Genomic DNA, 16,052 nt, shown 5'->3' with positions numbered 1-16,052 from the left:
TTAAGCCGGAGCAACGATCAGCAGGAATCATTTTCACCTCAGAATCAGTTGATTTTATGAATGCCAATGTAAAGTCTGTCGCAAACAGGATTAATTATCGCCACCATAATTAAATTTCAAGCCGTAAAAGTATATAATCCCTATTGTGAAATCCCCCGAGATTAAATTCGGGTCTATCGATCAATTGATTTTACTTGCGCATGATAGACAAGGCCGCAGATTTAGTGAAAATAATTTTCTCGTATACTCGAGAACAGATTTATTAATTGTAAACGGATATTTCACCGTTTCGGTGTTTTAATTTTCAAACCGAAACAACAATCTTTACCATCACCTGAGATGCTTGAAAACGGAAACCATTGGTTTTAAAATCATCTTCGCTTGGTACGTCACGGAATTCCAAGTATTTCAGGGAATCTGTCCGGTGGGAATAAGAGAAAGAATAAAATTCAAGCAGCACGCGCAAATATGAGTCCCTGTTCATACGAGATGCGAGCGATGAAAGTTGATAACTGTTGGAAACAGAGTCTGGTATTCAGAACGAGCTGAAACCAATGGGCTTCTAATGAGGGTGGAGCTTTGGTTGAAATCTCCACCTACTCTTAAAATGCTCTATTTCTTCCCGAGTTAAAACCGACTTAACTTCATAAGTCAGTTGGCATCTTGCCGCTTCGAATGGACCACATAATCTCGGGGCGTGCGCAGGGGATAATTGAATTAGGATTTCAATAATTCAATTACCCATGAAATATAACCGAGCTAATTTCATTCCAGATATTACCCGTTAAACGCGTACGGTTTCATCTCACAAATTAATATTTACGAGTTTCGTGCAAACGATTGATCGTGGAAACCTAAACAGTTCTGATTTTCCGATCGTGAACCGCTGTACATGCATATATTTGTCATCGAAACACAAGTCGCATGCATGAAAGTTTATACGGTGTTATCCACGCCTCGCGATGACGTTCCAAGATCGAATTTTTTACACCATCAAATCGTGTTAACACACCTTCTACAAAACAGTGATAATAAACCACATTTTTTACGACTCGCGTGCTTGGCCAAGTTAAGTGTCTTATAAATTGGAACATAAACTCTCTATGCTAAGTTGAAGCGTTCCCAACAGAACAAAATTAAACGGAACCCAAAAACTTGAGGGATAAACTCCGCAAAGGCTCCGATATGTTAAGTTCCGGTGAAACACTGGCAAAAATTCCTGCTGACGATGCGAATCAATTAACGCATCCTCATGCACCACAGGATTTTACCGTCTCCCGTTTACTATCGACGCCAACGCAGAACCTGGGTGAGTGCAATATTCGCCCGACAAGTAACGACGAATGTGAAAATTAGGTGTACTTGTGAAAATGTGAAGTTAATACCTTATGCGGATATTTGCCAAAATTTTTTTCCTTCTTTAATTTCACCAGATTTCATCAAATTTTTATCGAATTGTCTTTTCTGAGGTGGATAATACGTCAACCGATATTATGTATTTACGTATGTCTATATTATTGTCTATACGTTCGCGAAAACACGTGGAACGAGATTTGAATCGCATTAAATTATCACGTCTGACGGAACGTTTCTCGAGTTATGCCGCTTTGATGAATGCGCAAGTACAGAGGTCGTATTCAGAAGCAAACGGGCTGCTCGTCTGCGAATTGGTTTTTCTTTTATTTCCTTAGCTTATCTTTAGCGGCATCTTCCGACCATTTCATTTCATATTTCTTATTTCATATACTTACTCACTCTCCCGACGGCCGTCGACGTTTAACTGTTGCAAATCTGCAAGTCAGGTTAAATCCACTTGAACCGATTAGTCGTTGACGTTTTACAAATCGCCTTTTTTACAGCATAAAAAAAAAATTTATTTCCTTTTAGGATTGTTCGTAATCATCGCATCGACTTCTTAAGAAGTTTATTCTTCCAATACAAATTAATTCTGTGGTAAGGTGAATCTTATCAAAGTACTCGGTGTTCTTTGAATTCTCTGACGATATTGATATGACCATGGTACAGGCAATATACAGTTGGTGATTGTAAAATTATAAATGGAAAAATCAGCCTGACAAAAAATGTTTATGGAATCACCGAAACGAACTTAATGTTTAAACATTTATAAGTATCACCAAAATCTAAATCCATGAATAATGCGTTTCGCGTGATGAAAGCAAGAATTGATCTGTGATAGAAATTTCCGGTCGGTCGATCAGAGTCGATGGTTGTAGAGGAATAGCGCAGTCACCGGTTCGAAAGTTGTTTTTTGTGGACCCAGCTCGCAGTTGTTCTAACAGCGGATACTGTGATTGTAAATTTGATTCTTTGAGTGTAAAGAAACGCCTTAATTTAACGGTTTGAAACCGGGCATCACTAATTACTTCCTGCACTTCTTTTTACCGATCTCTTAAACTCCAATCGCTAGTAACGGAGTTTTTCAACATTCTCGTATACATCTTAGTAATTATGGTTGTTTCAATGCTTCATTATCAGCTTGTCGCACAGTCAGGTGAATAAATAAACACAACACAGTTTCTCCAACGGTTCCAGGATGCAACGATTCATCTAATTCTGGTGGCCGAAGGCCCCGAAGAAGTCGCACGACGTTCTCCGCTCAACAGTTGGCAGCTTTAGAAAGAGTCTTCGAACGGACGCATTATCCGGATGCCTTTGTCAGAGAAGAACTCGCAACGAGGGTGTCGTTGTCCGAGGCAAGAGTTCAGGTAAACTATAAAAATACGCAAGTAGAAATTTCGTAATTATATTTAACTATAGGTGTCAACGATTTTTGGCGATAGATTAAAATAACGCGCACCCTTGACGATGTGTGTCTTACACAATTAAGAATTGTCTCTAACATAAAATCTTCGAAACACTAGATGTTAGGAAGGATTTTTTTCGTTGCAAATTGAGACATTTGACGTCACGGAAAACTAATACTCTAGATGTCAATTACGTTCTAAAAAATTACAAAAGAAAATAACAACTTTATATTGACGTAGGAGTGGTAACTTTCGGCGAAATGAATGTGTCTCGAAAGGTTGAGGAACTGCTTGATAAATGTATAATACGTTATTAGAAACATCTATTCGGATGTACTACGTATAGATCCAAAAATATCCCTTCTTAATATGCACCCTAAAATGTACTCTTGGAACCGGAATTACCTCACGACAACAAGAAGCTAAAAAAAAAAAAAAAAAACGAAGCTACGTAACTATTATCGTAATGTGAATATTTAATTTGAGAACGATTGAAAAATAATCCTTCAATATGACTATTCATGAAGAAAAAATATATATATATATATATATATATATGATGGATAAATACAGATTAGCTTAGTGCAAAAATGAGACATAAGCTTGATCTATTCGCAGGGTAGATTTTATGTTGGCTCACGTTTTGTGAAAAAAAAAATAAATAAAAAAAAAATGTTCAGAAAATAGAAGTATGAAGTAGGAGGAAAAAAGAGGTCTGAAAACGGATACTTTGGTCTGCAAGTTTGCGCCAGACTTGAAAAGAGTAAGTGATCGGGACGTGACACAGCTTGGTGTACCGCTGAGGATACAACGGTTGCGGACAGCTAGGCGGAAAATCGGAGGAGACAGGTTGTCAAGCGACGAGCTATGATTAGCCTCGTCTTAGCATATGTGTGCGGCATAGCATAACCAGCACGTGTGCTTACGTCTGTCTCTACGTCCGTCTGTCTGTCTGCTGTAGGACTATCTGTATGCCTGCCAGGAGCCGTCACGCTGTCCCGTCTCCGGTCCAACCGTCCGCGTATCCGACCCTACGACTCTGATCTGAAAACTGGGCGAAAAGAGTCGCCTTCTGAGAATAAGAAAATATGGGATATGGGAAAAAGATAGCTCGTCTCCGATTCTCAGTCTTTTTCAATAATAACAGTTTCGACGGTGATAGGGTGCCGATTGAAATCGTGGGCAAACTTTTCGTCGCATTTATACTACGAGCAAAATTTTTATTCACAGTTTTTTATGCAATATTTATCACGTTGTGCGTTGGAAAATCAGTGTGAACAAAGTCCGTAGAGAAAATTAGTTTTTCTTTTGACGTTCGCGTGGAGGAACGATTTGAGAGAGCGCGTTAATGAGAAGCGTCCTCGAGATACCGGAAATCCCATTTTCTGCAATTATCTGACTAATATATAGTTGCATGTTTTTTTTTTTATATTTTATACATAGGTTTGGTTTCAAAATCGAAGAGCTAAATTCCGGCGAAACGAAAGGAGTTCAGCGATAAATCGGGGCGTAGCTACGAACCGGGAAATGGAAACTATGCTGCCTTTACGCCCGATAAGAATCACCCATTCTCACGAGAGCAACGTAGACACAATCAGTCAGCCTCCACAAGTGCCTCAGTATCCTTACACCGAATACTGGAGATCCCCGCAAACTTACACGAGCATTCAACCGTCGACGAGCTGCCATGGATTTGCCAACGCCAATTTAGGGGCGCCTTATCATCAGGCGGAATCACACGGCGTCCTCGACACACCCTCGATAAACACTTTGAACGCCCTCAGATTGCGAGCACATACTTATGGAACACCTTACTCCGGCATGCACGCCAGCATGTGATAGGAGGCTTCGTTTATATTCATGTTACGTAGTATACATAATATACCCGTAAAATGACTTATTGGTTTGAGAATTTATGTGCACGAATCGACGAATGACCCTAGTTTGAATTAGCGTTTATTCAGTGTTCGGCATGTTGCACGTTCAAAATTTTATCGACGTTCGTGATTGAACGGGATTTAATTCAAGTCCTGAGGACGGTTAGACAGTTTTTGCAAAAGATTTAATCCACTAATCGACTACTCGCGAGGTATACATACACGTGGATGCTAGACAAAAAGTCTAGATTAATTCGTAGCGATTGCCGCGCTCGGCTTACGGCAAAAGTAGTTGCCAAAATCGCCACTGGAACAGAGCGCCACCTTCCAAACCAATCGTTGGCGTTTTGTAGATAGATCATCGATCGAGTCGTAATGCTAAATGGTATGCTAGTTGCATATAATAAGGCGTAGGAGATTTTGAAATAATTAATAATTACTTCTGAAATATAGTTTGCAAAATTCTTGAGGAATTATAACATAACAATTAAAATATTACTACGATGCAAAAATGCATGTATCGACAACTGTAGTATAGCTTTGGATAAAACACATAATTCTTACACGTGGGTAAAATGAACACATGTATGATTAACTAAAAACAGGGTAACATTTATTTAATATAATAATATTAAAACAGCTAATGCTGAAACGGATTAATAATTTACACATCACGTTGCGGCTAATGTACATAAGCACAGCTTTCTCTGTAACTTTGTTTGATCTTATTATATATTAATGTAAATACAGTCTTAGATGTCTGTAGATTGTAGTAACATTGTGTATAAGAATTATTGTAACAGTAGAATAAATATAGAAGAAATAGAATATAGACGTAACAAATCTAAAATCGAAGATCGAATTATGAAATGGTAATAAGGTAAGACAATCGAAATCTTGTAAGAAATATTATCAATTGTATTCTAATATTATAATTATAATTGGCACACCATTTAAAGTATATATCATTTGCTTAGAGCCTAAAGGTAATGAGTGCCATCTTTTTTTATTTTCACAACAAGGAAGCCTTTTGCCTTTTCATGCGCTTTAAAGGCCACGCCCTTCAATCATTTTGTCAGTCAATAAGTGGAAGTATAACTTGAAAAAGTCGACTCGACAATGTACAGAGAGAATCACCACCATAACCGGAATGATACTAAAAACTTTCTATAATATGAACACTCATCTTGACAAATGATCTCTATACAAGATGGAAACACGGAAAAAGGCGGCTGAAAATTGATATAAATCAAGCCAAAGATAACATAATTTGTCCTCAGTTTCATTCAACTGGAAAAAAAACGATTATCTGTAGTTTCAATTAAGACCACGAAAACGAGCTCAAGTTTTTTGGAATAAAAAGTGATGAGTTCCAGAAATAGGACTGAATCAATTTACTATATTTCCAGCGCTATTTCAGTGAAATATTAAATTTTCATACGTTCAGAAGAACTTTGGAAATCCTAGGATCACTGAACGCCAGGTTGTAGATTGATCTGTTAACACAATTTTGCACAGTGTTTTCTATATTACTTTCTTCCCTTACATCGTATAGGTCTGCGTAGACTTATTTTCAGAAACTGTTCCAACGTGGCTCATTAATATTTGAATACGAATTATCTAGCGGTTCTAAGGGTACTGAAAATTCATTTCTTCATTCAATGTGTGAAGCAGCATATCCATTTATTCGAGCCGCTTGGATATTTATTAATTTCTAAACAGTCACTTGTACATTTTGAACAACGTTACTCCAGTCAACTTTAGATGGAACTAGATAAAAGGCTGGAGCTATCTTGCTACCACACGGACATTGAGATCCAGCGATCCAGCTGAAAGATCCAAGTTTGGTAGCGCATTTTGGACAATTCAATTTACCTTCAACATTATGTACTATATCAGGCATCCAGGCCAAGGGTTCTATAAAATAAGTTTTCGTACAAAATTCAGACTCACACGGCTCATTGTTCTCATCTTCTTCGAGAGGTTTTTTCGAAGTTTTTGCCACTTTCAAACCCTTATCATAACGCTTTGAGCTTACGTGACGCCAAATTTGTTTTTCTCTCGGTGCATGAGGTAATATATTGCTGGCCGAGGCTACAATTCTTCGACAACGCTTGCACCGATACACCGTTGGCTCAGGTCGTATTGTAACTAAAGCCGGATCGGGCTTTATCAAGTCTATACAAGTTTGCGGTAATATTTTTGCCTTCCTTACTTTGTCAGCCGCTAGTTGAAGGCGATACATTTTAAACTGTACATTTGTGTTGTCTATGCTGAATCCCATGTCTTGGTACAGCTTCAATTGAGCCACAAATCCAGGATTAGGTCCTACGAATCTTCTCTTTGATTTGACAAGGTCAAAAGCCTCGGTAAAAATCATGCTATATTTTTTCATAATAAAAGCTATAACCACTGCAGCGGATCGTGAGACCCCGAAGTAACAATGTACCAAAGTCTTGTGACCGTCGTCTTGAGCATGTTTGATAAATTGGTAAGTCTCTTCAAAATATGTTAGCAAGTCTTCTCTGGGTAAATCAGTCACTTGAATATATTTGAATGTTATGTCAGGTAGAAGTTGTATTTTTCTAGGCAGCGGACACGAGTCCAATGTCAAGATGTGAGTTATTTTCGCCTCTCTCAACCAGTCGACGTCCGTCGCTGCTGTAAGATTTCCCAATATGACTCCTGGCTCTATTTCATCCCAACTTCTTGGGCCGGCGTCAAAATCTTCTCTTGTCAACTTCCCTGCATCATCTTCTGCCATTCTGAAAATAGACAGATTAACAATTACAATCTTTCACAGACAAACCAATTATCAATGTTCAATTGAAATAAATGATAGATCCGATTACGTAGGATTGTTGACCAAAAATTAATTTGCAGAATAACAAACGTTAATTTGTCCAAGACCATGAGGAACAGCGATTTCGTGCTTCTAGAAATAATTCATTTCCAGATATTCCGCTTCGATAAATTGAAGTCAAAAAGGTGCTATAAGACAGGTAAACAATATTTTAAAGAACAGTAATCTTGAGGCAGTTGAAAAAAATGAGGGAAAATTTTTTCAATACGTACGTACTTTCAATCCCTGTAGTTACGAAGATCTCTTAAATTTCTTGAGTGAATATTTGCACATTTTGTGAATGAGAATCTTTGTGGGAATCAAACCCTGACAAGCCCACCTTGACATACACTACTTCAAAGCCGATTAATGGAACGTGAATTACAAATACATAATAATAGATATGGTACAAACAAGTTTTAAATTATGTCAATTTCTTGACAGTTAAAATTCGAAGGAAAGATCCACAGATTCGATAATCAAAAATGAAATCGAACAGAATTATTGCATCGTATTTGCAATGTTGTTTCCGGTATTGTTCTCAAACGATACATGGAACAATAATACGAGAGGCACATGCACTGTAGATTTATGGATAAAATTCGTGTAATGTTTACCGTGGTTTAACAAGGAACGAAAGATGGGGAAAAATTGCCTTTTGTTGGGCCGCGTCGAATCCTCGGAAGTTGAAATTTACCTGAATTCCGAATCCCGGCGCCATTCACTCCTGCCACTTCAATCTCGTTTTCACTCGCAGGGTAAAAACCGTGTGCAAACTAACGTCCTGTATAATTCGCAGGGATTACTTTTCTGCCGGTATATAGTACGCACGATTATCGCACTATTACTATTATGGTTGGACGCGAAACTGTGTAGTAGCAGGTACGACGTGGTTCGTTGTAAAGAACTGCGAAAGTATTATTGATTTTTTATTCGTTGACAAAATGTAAAATGAAATTGATGTTGAGCTAAGAATCGGCGGAGGCGCGGTGACGTACATCCTGTCAGAATCGTCGTCGGACGAGACGAGCACAACCAGCGAGTTTCCCATATGCCAATTGCCAATTGCCAATTGCCGACTTGCATCCAGTAGGCCTTCCTCCTTCCTCATTTCCGCAGCCATGGCAGCTCCCGGCGTTTGCTTGCCGCAGAAAATTACCTCAAGAGTATTAAGACAGAAAGCTGAGGAGTTTCTCGCATCGAGGAAATACGCCAACAACCTCGTGGACATCATAGGGCAGTGGGAAGTACGTGAAATTCAAATATTCGACAGCATTAACGCGATATTGAATACTTGTTTTGAGGTTAATTTGACGTTTTCTCGTCCTTGTTAATACCCAGGAGTCCAATACATCATGCATTCTCACTTTGGAAATGATATTCATCGACGTTTTGAAAAGGGGGAATATGTACCAAGAACAGAGCATATCTCTCACAATTTCTGGTAAGTTTTAATACCCCATAATTCGGACATGAAAAGATTAAGAATATTTCCAAATTCATCATCATCCTGTATGCATGTGTCGAATTATACCAATTTCCTGTTTCACATATTAACTTCCATTTACAGAAACAGGAAAGTCACTTCAAGTAAAAATTACTGCTCAATGTTTCAGATCAATGATTGCAAAACTATCTTTATTATTGATTTAGTCAAATGTACATGGTAAATGCCTCGTTACTTTTCCAATTCCTGTAGCGTCTGATTTTATAATATCACTATTGATTCATTTTTTGCATTAATGTCTATTCTTCAAACTTCCTTTTTCACTTTTATTTCCATCATTGGCAACAATTTCTTCTACTGACCTAAGTATGGACATTAATTCTTTGCAATAGAGCCAAGCCCAGAATCTCGCTACATATCGTGGCTACGTAATTGTTATGAAGAAGTATGGGGAAAATTACTTCAGTCGATTGAGGGATGTCGACCAGCGATACAGTTGCAGGCTTTATCAACTGCTTTAAAACTGATGGCAGAAGAAGGGAAAATGCCCTTGGAGCCAACAGATAACCTTGGATACTACTTTCCACTACATCGACTAAAGCCCATACTGATGAAGTTACTATCACCCGATAACGACCACACCAATCTTATTGCTAGATTTCAAGAAATTGCTGCATACCCTGACGCGCTTTATTTCACGTGGAAAAGTTTACCGGCGTTGACTCCAAAAAAACAACCAAATGATACTTACATAAGTAATTTGTTGGAGCTCGTCGATAAAATGCCCCTGCCAAAGGATGGTCATGGTAATACTACTGAATATTATACTACAGTGCAAGTTGAAATGTTTTTGAGGAATAAAGTTATTGTGTTCAAAACAAATTGAAAATAGAATTTCAAAAACCATTAATGCTACCTCCACAAAGGAGATCAATTTAAGAACAGTTAATCCCACCAAAACTAAAAGAAATTGCTTCAGATTCAGACCGATGATTGGTTCCAGAATTAAGTATAGAAAAATAATAACCTGAGTTGATTACACACTGTCCAAATTTACAGGTGAAAAGGACGAGGAGTTGAAACTTCTGTGTGGTCCACAGCAGGAAGAAGGTACAGATATGCATCAAAATTGACTTTTCAATTAAATTTAAATTTGTAAGGCAATTTGGAGATGATTAATTTAATTTATTCTGCTGTATTTATTTCAGTTTTTGCCAAACTGTTAACATAAATGTAGTATCAATTCCGCAGGCACAGAATGTAAATCAAAATATGTGCACATTCTGTTGTAGAGATTGGATAGTAGAGTGCAAGAAATATTTTATACAAGTAATCAGATCTACAAACATCGCCTTTTCAGATTTGACGAGTTCTAATCAACCTTATTTTGCAAACCTACTCCGAGTTAGTACTGGGAATTCAGTTCCTTCTATGATTTATATCATATTTTCAGGCAACAACTTTTTCTCATGGGACCAATTAGGGGCTAGAAAAGCATTAAACAAAGTGTGGGCCTGCGTGATGCATTGGGAATTAGGAGCCCAAGTTCACAAAAAATTGCTTGTTGTTTTACTGGAGCGTGTGATTCACCATTTGGACAAGCCAATTTTATTAACGGATTTCCTCATGGATTCTTTGGATATTGATGGTCCTATAGGGATGCTCGCACTTCAAGGCGTTTTTCTACTTGTTACCAAGCACAATCTAGATTATCCCAATATATTCACCAAACTTTATTCCATGTTCGAACCAGAAATTTTTCACACAAAGTATAAAGCAAGGCTCTTCTATCTCTCGGATCTCTTCCTTAGCTCTACGTAAGTTCTGTAGTATTTTCCGTTTTTATTTATTTCATTTACTTTTTTCTAATACTTCACTACATTCCTGCGTTGATACCAAGAATGACTTGTTAGTTTTCATATTTTTTTTTCAGACATTTACCTGAAGCACTGGTAGCGGCATTTGCAAAGCGGCTTGCTCGTCTCACTTTAGTTGCCCCGCCTGAAGATATTCTCATCATATTACTGTTTGTGGGCAACCTATTGCTAAGACATCCAGGTTTGAAGCGAATGATCGATCATCCAGAGGGTGGTGAGGTCAAAGGAAGTAGCGGAGATGACCCGTTCCTCATGGAAGAAAGAGATCCGCTACTAAGTAATGCTCTCATGACTAGTCTCTGGGAAATAAGGGCCCTACAATGGCACACGATGCCCGGTGTAGCTGCTGCGGCACGTTTTATTCGTGACCCGCTACCTTCTGTCGAGTATGATATGGCTGCTGCTCTAGAGCGCACTGGTGGTCACATATTTGAACGTGAATTGAAGAGTAAAGTTAAAGAAATCATGCTGACCTTTGAGCGACCTACATCTATGGCTTTACCAAAAGGCGAACGACTCTTGCAGTACTGGCAACTTACGACTATACATTGACTCCTCAGTGGGATAAGCTGAAAGCTACCACTTTTAGAAAACTTGGCAAAGAGTAAAGGTCTGAGGTAGTGTAACGCGTTGGATATCAGAATTAATTCAAATGATATTAGGTTGAACAAAATTCTTCCCCATTTTAACAACGAAGAGAATACGTGATTTCCGGCGTTTAAATGGTCATTGTTAATTAATCGGAAGACGTAACAAATCGTTTGATTCTAATCCGTTCGTTTTGGCATCCGTGTAGCTACCTGTACTCTGGATTACTCATATGATACAATTTTTATCAAATTCGCGGAGCAAATTTTTATGCAAAAGGACTCCTTAGTATAAAATTTTTCATAAAGGCTTCAAGGGCTCAATTTGGAACGTAATAAGGAATACGATACGAGTTTTTTCGGAAGAATAATAAATAAACGGACATTTTATTGTTTGGACTAAGATCTCAAACATATCACGTATGCGACGAACATAAAAAAAAGTGGACTCCAATCAGCCAATTCAATGATTTTCAGATCCAAATAATAAATCGTGATTGAGGGACTCTATCTTGCGCGCGACAAATAACCAGGAGCCATGATAAAATATCGATGAAATCAGAATGGCTGTAATCTTGAAACATTATAACCACTGAATATAAAAAAAAAGAAAGGAAGAAATTGTGATATAGCTTATGAAAAAAAACTTGTACTCTGCGAAAAATCTGTATTGCGCGAGTTTCTATTTTGTAAGCACACTATATTACTATGGATTCATATTAAGTATTGTAAACGTTGAGAAAATATATATGAGTATATACACATACCTATATATATATGTACATAAATATATACCATTGAATAATAGTGAATTAACTTTAATTTAGGAAACTGATCCTCTAGTATTGACAATTTGATACCATTCTATCATTGACAAAATTAATATGTTGTGTTTATTGTAACAAATATTTTTCATCTTATTGTTTAACAACTAAGTTCATTATTGTCTACGCACTATGGTTCATCATATTATTAGTGCTTTATGTTATACCAGCTGACGTTTTAAAATGTAAATAAATTCGGTTTTCAGTGACATTAGTGGATTTCATGTGGAAATATTCAATTCCTAACAATATGTTGAATAATATCCGAGTGAGTTTACATTGAATCCGGAAATTCTCGTGAACATTGTATCTATGATAGAAATTTCACGCGTTTATACTGTAACGGTGAATTTACAGAAATTGAAATACAAATAGCTGATAAAATATTTATTGATAATTTTAATATCGTATCGTACGATTAGGTAATATAGTATGAATCAATAAAAATGACTAATACTGTTTCAGTCGATGAACCCGTGAAGATTTTTATTTCCCGACGTAATTACAGCTCATAAATAAATTAGTTTAACTAACAATACTTTGAAATAGGCAAAATCACGAAAGTCGGCAAGTCCGTAGATCACGACGGTACTGCAGGATGCATACTGACCATCTGTTCACATAGATGACAGTAGCGACTCGCTATTCAATTTTTTTGTCATACCAACTACCATTAGAGTAGACTATGCTAAAAAGAGGCAAAGTGAAACTGCTCGGATTTCCCTCACATCCACTCACGTCGGACATGAAAATTTTAGCGATATGTTCCATCACCTTAGTATATACATACATGTACTGATCTTTATTATAATCACATTATAATAGAGATCACTGCCCCTATTTCTGCCGTATTGTCCAACGATGAGCCAGCCAATCATAATACCGGGTTGAACAATGAATCCGATAGTTTTCGTAAATCGACTATAGTTTCCGGCACTATTCGCGAGCATAGTTTCCAATCTTCACTCGACACGGCACTGACCACAGATAAGTGAGAGGCCTGTTGTATCGACGCTCTGCGCCTGCCGTGTCGCCGATAACAAAATAATTTTATGTTCATTGTAAAGAACAGTTCGTGGATAGTGGATCGAATTATATGTCGTGTGAGAATCTAGCGGGGTGTATTCATTATCAATATTGCTATGGACTTGAATTGAAGTTAACATGGTATCAGAATTCTGAAAATAGTGTGCAACCAATAAATTCTCCGCATACAGCTGGTAGCAGACGCTAGCAGCGACACCTACCCTCTCTGGGCGAGCAAGCGTGGCTAATCAAGGCACCAAAAGGTAAGCCGTAAGGGCTGTTTATTTTTGGGTTTTCGGTTTACCGCGTGGCTCTTAGGCCAGTTTTTCTAGAGTCATGCGATTTTCCCTTATATTTAGTTATACAACGTACTCAATAATCATTTGACCGAGCAGCAATGACCACGGAAACGTAGGTGAAGCGGTTGAGCAAAATGTCGGGCATCTTGCATGCCGAACGAAGTGTCTTGTTATTCCGTTGACTAATCTACGCGATTATGGTTCGTTATAGTTTTTCACTAATATATCTTTAATTAACAGAAAAATGAGCAGTTCCGAGGAGGTATCATGGATCTCGTGGTTCTGCGGGCTCAGAGGAAATGAATTTTTTTGCGAGGTAAGAATTTTCATTATTTCACCTCATTCTCATTCTCGGTTCTTATGCGTCAACGAAAAAATGGGTACTGCCGATTATCAGTCAAAAATTTTTGGGAAATCACTTACTGTGAATCATTCATAAAATATTATGGCTTCTAGTGTTAACCTCTAAATTTGCACTACCACTGACATTGCTACTAATCCTTAAACAAATCAAGTCTAATACTAAGTTTTTCAAAATCTGATTGAGATAAGCGTGGAGTTCGATTTCTATCCGAAATTATGTTTTTAATTTCTACGCAGGTTGATGAAGACTATATACAAGATAAATTCAATCTGACGGGCCTCAATGAACAGGTTCCACACTATCGTCAGGCGTTGGACATGATCCTTGACCTCGAACCTGGTGCGTATTGTTTTTTGTTCTGAAACTCTGTTATCTACACTACTATCTGAACACTTTTAAGAATAATTCGAATCTTAAAACTTGAAAATCATAAGTACTGATAGCTTTATCATCAAAGTGTAAAATTATAGGTATTGTTGAGACGATATTCTTAGAGAAACTTCTTTTGTCCCTTTAGATCTCCCTTGTATTTGAATTGGAGAATATTGCTGAGATGTGTACATTTTAGACTCATAACTGCACATAAAAACTAGAAAAATTTCCTAATTTTAGATGATGAACTGGATGACAATCCAAACCAATCGGATTTGATAGAACAGGCTGCTGAAATGCTCTATGGTCTCATTCATGCACGTTACATTTTGACGAATCGAGGTATTGCACAAATGATTGAAAAGTATCAGTCGGGTGACTTCGGCCACTGTCCACGTGTCTACTGCGAATCGCAGCCAATGTTGCCATTAGGACTCAGCGATGTACCAGGTGAAGCAATGGTCAAAAGCTACTGTCCCAAGTGTATGGATGTTTACACTCCTAAAAGTTCACGGCATCATCATACCGACGGTGCATATTTTGGAACTGGATTCCCACACATGCTGTTTATGGTGCATCCTGAATATCGACCTAAACGTGCTGCTAATCAATTTGTACCCAGGTAAGACCCTCACAACGGGAACACAGAAACAGTCATGTAACCGTAATACTAAAAGATTTCTAGAAGTCAAACAAACCAAGATAGTCATCTATTTTGTTTTAATTAGGTATACTGTTACTGCGTGGTATACACATTATTATCTTGAGACCTGACTAGAAAATTATTTTAAATCCTTTATTTTACAAAATTTCAGGTTATATGGATTTAAAATTCACCCACTGGCTTATCAGATTCAACAACAATCTGCTGCAACCTTCAAAGCTCCATTAAGAACTCTCAACTATAACAACGGAAAGCGTTAAAAGTTTATTTAAATTTGAATTAGAAAATTATCATTCGTATTTCGTAATACAAACCATAATTTTGCTGATAAGTTTTAAATAAACTGTCATTTGTTTTATAAACTTTCTTCAACCGGTTTCCGAGACCGAAGCAAGCGAACAAATCTATGGATGCAGCGTGCAAATATTAATGTTCGTACGTAATTGTAACCTTTCTCCATTTTACTTATACGTATACCTTTTTGTTTACTTGCCGAATCTAAGGAACATTTCGTTTTTTTAGTTTGTAGCATAGTATCGAGATAATTTAAAGTTAACTTCATGAATTCCGTATAGTATTTTTTAAAGCACTCTCGATTGTGCAGTTCGAAACCCTGTTAATTATTGATTGTTCTACTCTGAAAACAAAATATACCAATATTACATATTTATCTATACTTCTAAGAATCGAACGTACCATTGTGTTTGCCGTTAGTTAATTTCATACATGTATAAGAATACGGGACGAAATTACCTCTCATTACTATATAGCAGATAGCGAATTCCAACTCAATCGACAAACATCAATGGAGAAGTAAACTTAAATTAGAAATTAGAAGAGTAGTAAGACAAAATTGTTAGTAACGATGAGATCAAAACCGTGTCATCATTTTCCAAATTATTGGTAGTATAAAAAGAAAAAAACTTGTGTATAAACAATATTTGCTAAGCATAATTTAATTTATACAATAATTAAATGACTACTATAACAACGAAAGTGATCATTATTTTTAAAGTTTAGTACTAGTGACTCCGGTATTGATTTCCAATGATTAGTTACTTCGATTTTTAGGTGTAATGAAAATGTTGAAACCGACCATATCTCCAAG

General features: G+C 37.2%; 4 protein-coding genes across 6 annotated transcripts; 3 read left to right on the top strand and 1 right to left on the bottom strand.

Annotated features, from left to right (window-relative positions):
• The first annotated feature begins 671 nt into the window (after positions 1–671).
• LOC124406760 (paired mesoderm homeobox protein 2-like) lies at positions 672–4,709 on the top strand. The gene is made up of 3 exons (XM_046882336.1): positions 672–1,309; positions 2,554–2,726; positions 4,209–4,709. Exons 1-3 carry the CDS (start codon positions 1,186–1,188, stop codon positions 4,602–4,604), a joined length of 693 nt encoding a protein of 230 aa, XP_046738292.1. The 5' UTR covers positions 672–1,185; the 3' UTR covers positions 4,605–4,709.
• A 987-nt stretch (positions 4,710–5,696) lies between these two features.
• LOC124406772 (dual specificity protein phosphatase MPK-4-like) lies at positions 5,697–8,305 on the bottom strand. Of its 2 annotated transcripts, none has more exons than XM_046882354.1 (2): positions 8,182–8,305; positions 5,697–7,407 (listed from the first exon to the last, which is right to left on the bottom strand). In XM_046882354.1, exon 2 carries the CDS (start codon positions 7,404–7,406, stop codon positions 6,357–6,359), a length of 1,050 nt encoding a protein of 349 aa, XP_046738310.1. In that variant the 5' UTR covers position 7,407; positions 8,182–8,305; the 3' UTR covers positions 5,697–6,356. The 2 variants fall into 2 exon arrangements, with proteins under 2 accessions (XP_046738310.1, XP_046738311.1); XM_046882355.1 differs by lacking the exon at positions 8,182–8,305 and adding an exon at positions 7,775–8,119.
• A 157-nt stretch (positions 8,306–8,462) lies between these two features.
• LOC124406771 (nucleolar complex protein 4 homolog) lies at positions 8,463–11,669 on the top strand. Its single transcript, XM_046882353.1, has 6 exons — positions 8,463–8,731; positions 8,826–8,928; positions 9,324–9,737; positions 9,991–10,041; positions 10,385–10,748; positions 10,865–11,669. Exons 1-6 carry the CDS (start codon positions 8,606–8,608, stop codon positions 11,358–11,360), a joined length of 1,554 nt encoding a protein of 517 aa, XP_046738309.1. The 5' UTR covers positions 8,463–8,605; the 3' UTR covers positions 11,361–11,669.
• Positions 11,670–13,201: 1,532 nt separating this feature from the next.
• LOC124406993 (casein kinase II subunit beta) lies at positions 13,202–15,306 on the top strand. Of its 2 annotated transcripts, none has more exons than XM_046882750.1 (5): positions 13,202–13,508; positions 13,785–13,860; positions 14,145–14,247; positions 14,521–14,902; positions 15,096–15,306. In XM_046882750.1, exons 2-5 carry the CDS (start codon positions 13,789–13,791, stop codon positions 15,202–15,204), a joined length of 666 nt encoding a protein of 221 aa, XP_046738706.1. In that variant the 5' UTR covers positions 13,202–13,508; positions 13,785–13,788; the 3' UTR covers positions 15,205–15,306. The 2 variants fall into 2 exon arrangements, with proteins under 2 accessions (XP_046738706.1, XP_046738705.1); XM_046882749.1 differs by lacking the exon at positions 13,202–13,508 and adding an exon at positions 13,515–13,656.
• The last annotated feature ends 746 nt before the right edge of the window (positions 15,307–16,052 follow it).

The sequence above is a fragment of the Diprion similis genome, chromosome 6 (assembly GCF_021155765.1).
Source record: "Diprion similis isolate iyDipSimi1 chromosome 6, iyDipSimi1.1, whole genome shotgun sequence".
Classification (NCBI taxonomy): domain Eukaryota; kingdom Metazoa; phylum Arthropoda; class Insecta; order Hymenoptera; family Diprionidae; genus Diprion; species Diprion similis.
This window is presented reverse-complemented; position numbering and strand designations above follow the sequence as displayed.

Bases quoted from the DNA above. Each gene is read 5' to 3' on its own strand.
- LOC124406760 (XM_046882336.1), top strand. From the start codon at position 1,186: ATGTTAAGTTCCGGTGAAACACTGGCAAAAATTCCTGCTGACGATGCG. The intron at 1,310-2,553 runs GTGAGTGCAATA...CAACGGTTCCAG, and splicing joins GACGCCAACGCAGAACCTGG to GATGCAACGATTCATCTAAT. The intron at 2,727-4,208 runs GTAAACTATAAA...TTTTATACATAG, and splicing joins TGTCCGAGGCAAGAGTTCAG to GTTTGGTTTCAAAATCGAAG.
- LOC124406772 (XM_046882354.1), bottom strand. From the start codon at position 7,406: ATGGCAGAAGATGATGCAGGGAAGTTGACAAGAGAAGATTTTGACGCC.
- LOC124406771 (XM_046882353.1), top strand. From the start codon at position 8,606: ATGGCAGCTCCCGGCGTTTGCTTGCCGCAGAAAATTACCTCAAGAGTA. The intron at 9,738-9,990 runs GTAATACTACTG...CCAAATTTACAG, and splicing joins CCTGCCAAAGGATGGTCATG to GTGAAAAGGACGAGGAGTTG. The intron at 10,042-10,384 runs GTACAGATATGC...TCATATTTTCAG, and splicing joins TGGTCCACAGCAGGAAGAAG to GCAACAACTTTTTCTCATGG.
- LOC124406993 (XM_046882749.1), top strand. The intron at 14,248-14,520 runs GTGCGTATTGTT...TCCTAATTTTAG, and splicing joins GATCCTTGACCTCGAACCTG to ATGATGAACTGGATGACAAT. The intron at 14,903-15,095 runs GTAAGACCCTCA...ACAAAATTTCAG, and splicing joins GCTAATCAATTTGTACCCAG to GTTATATGGATTTAAAATTC.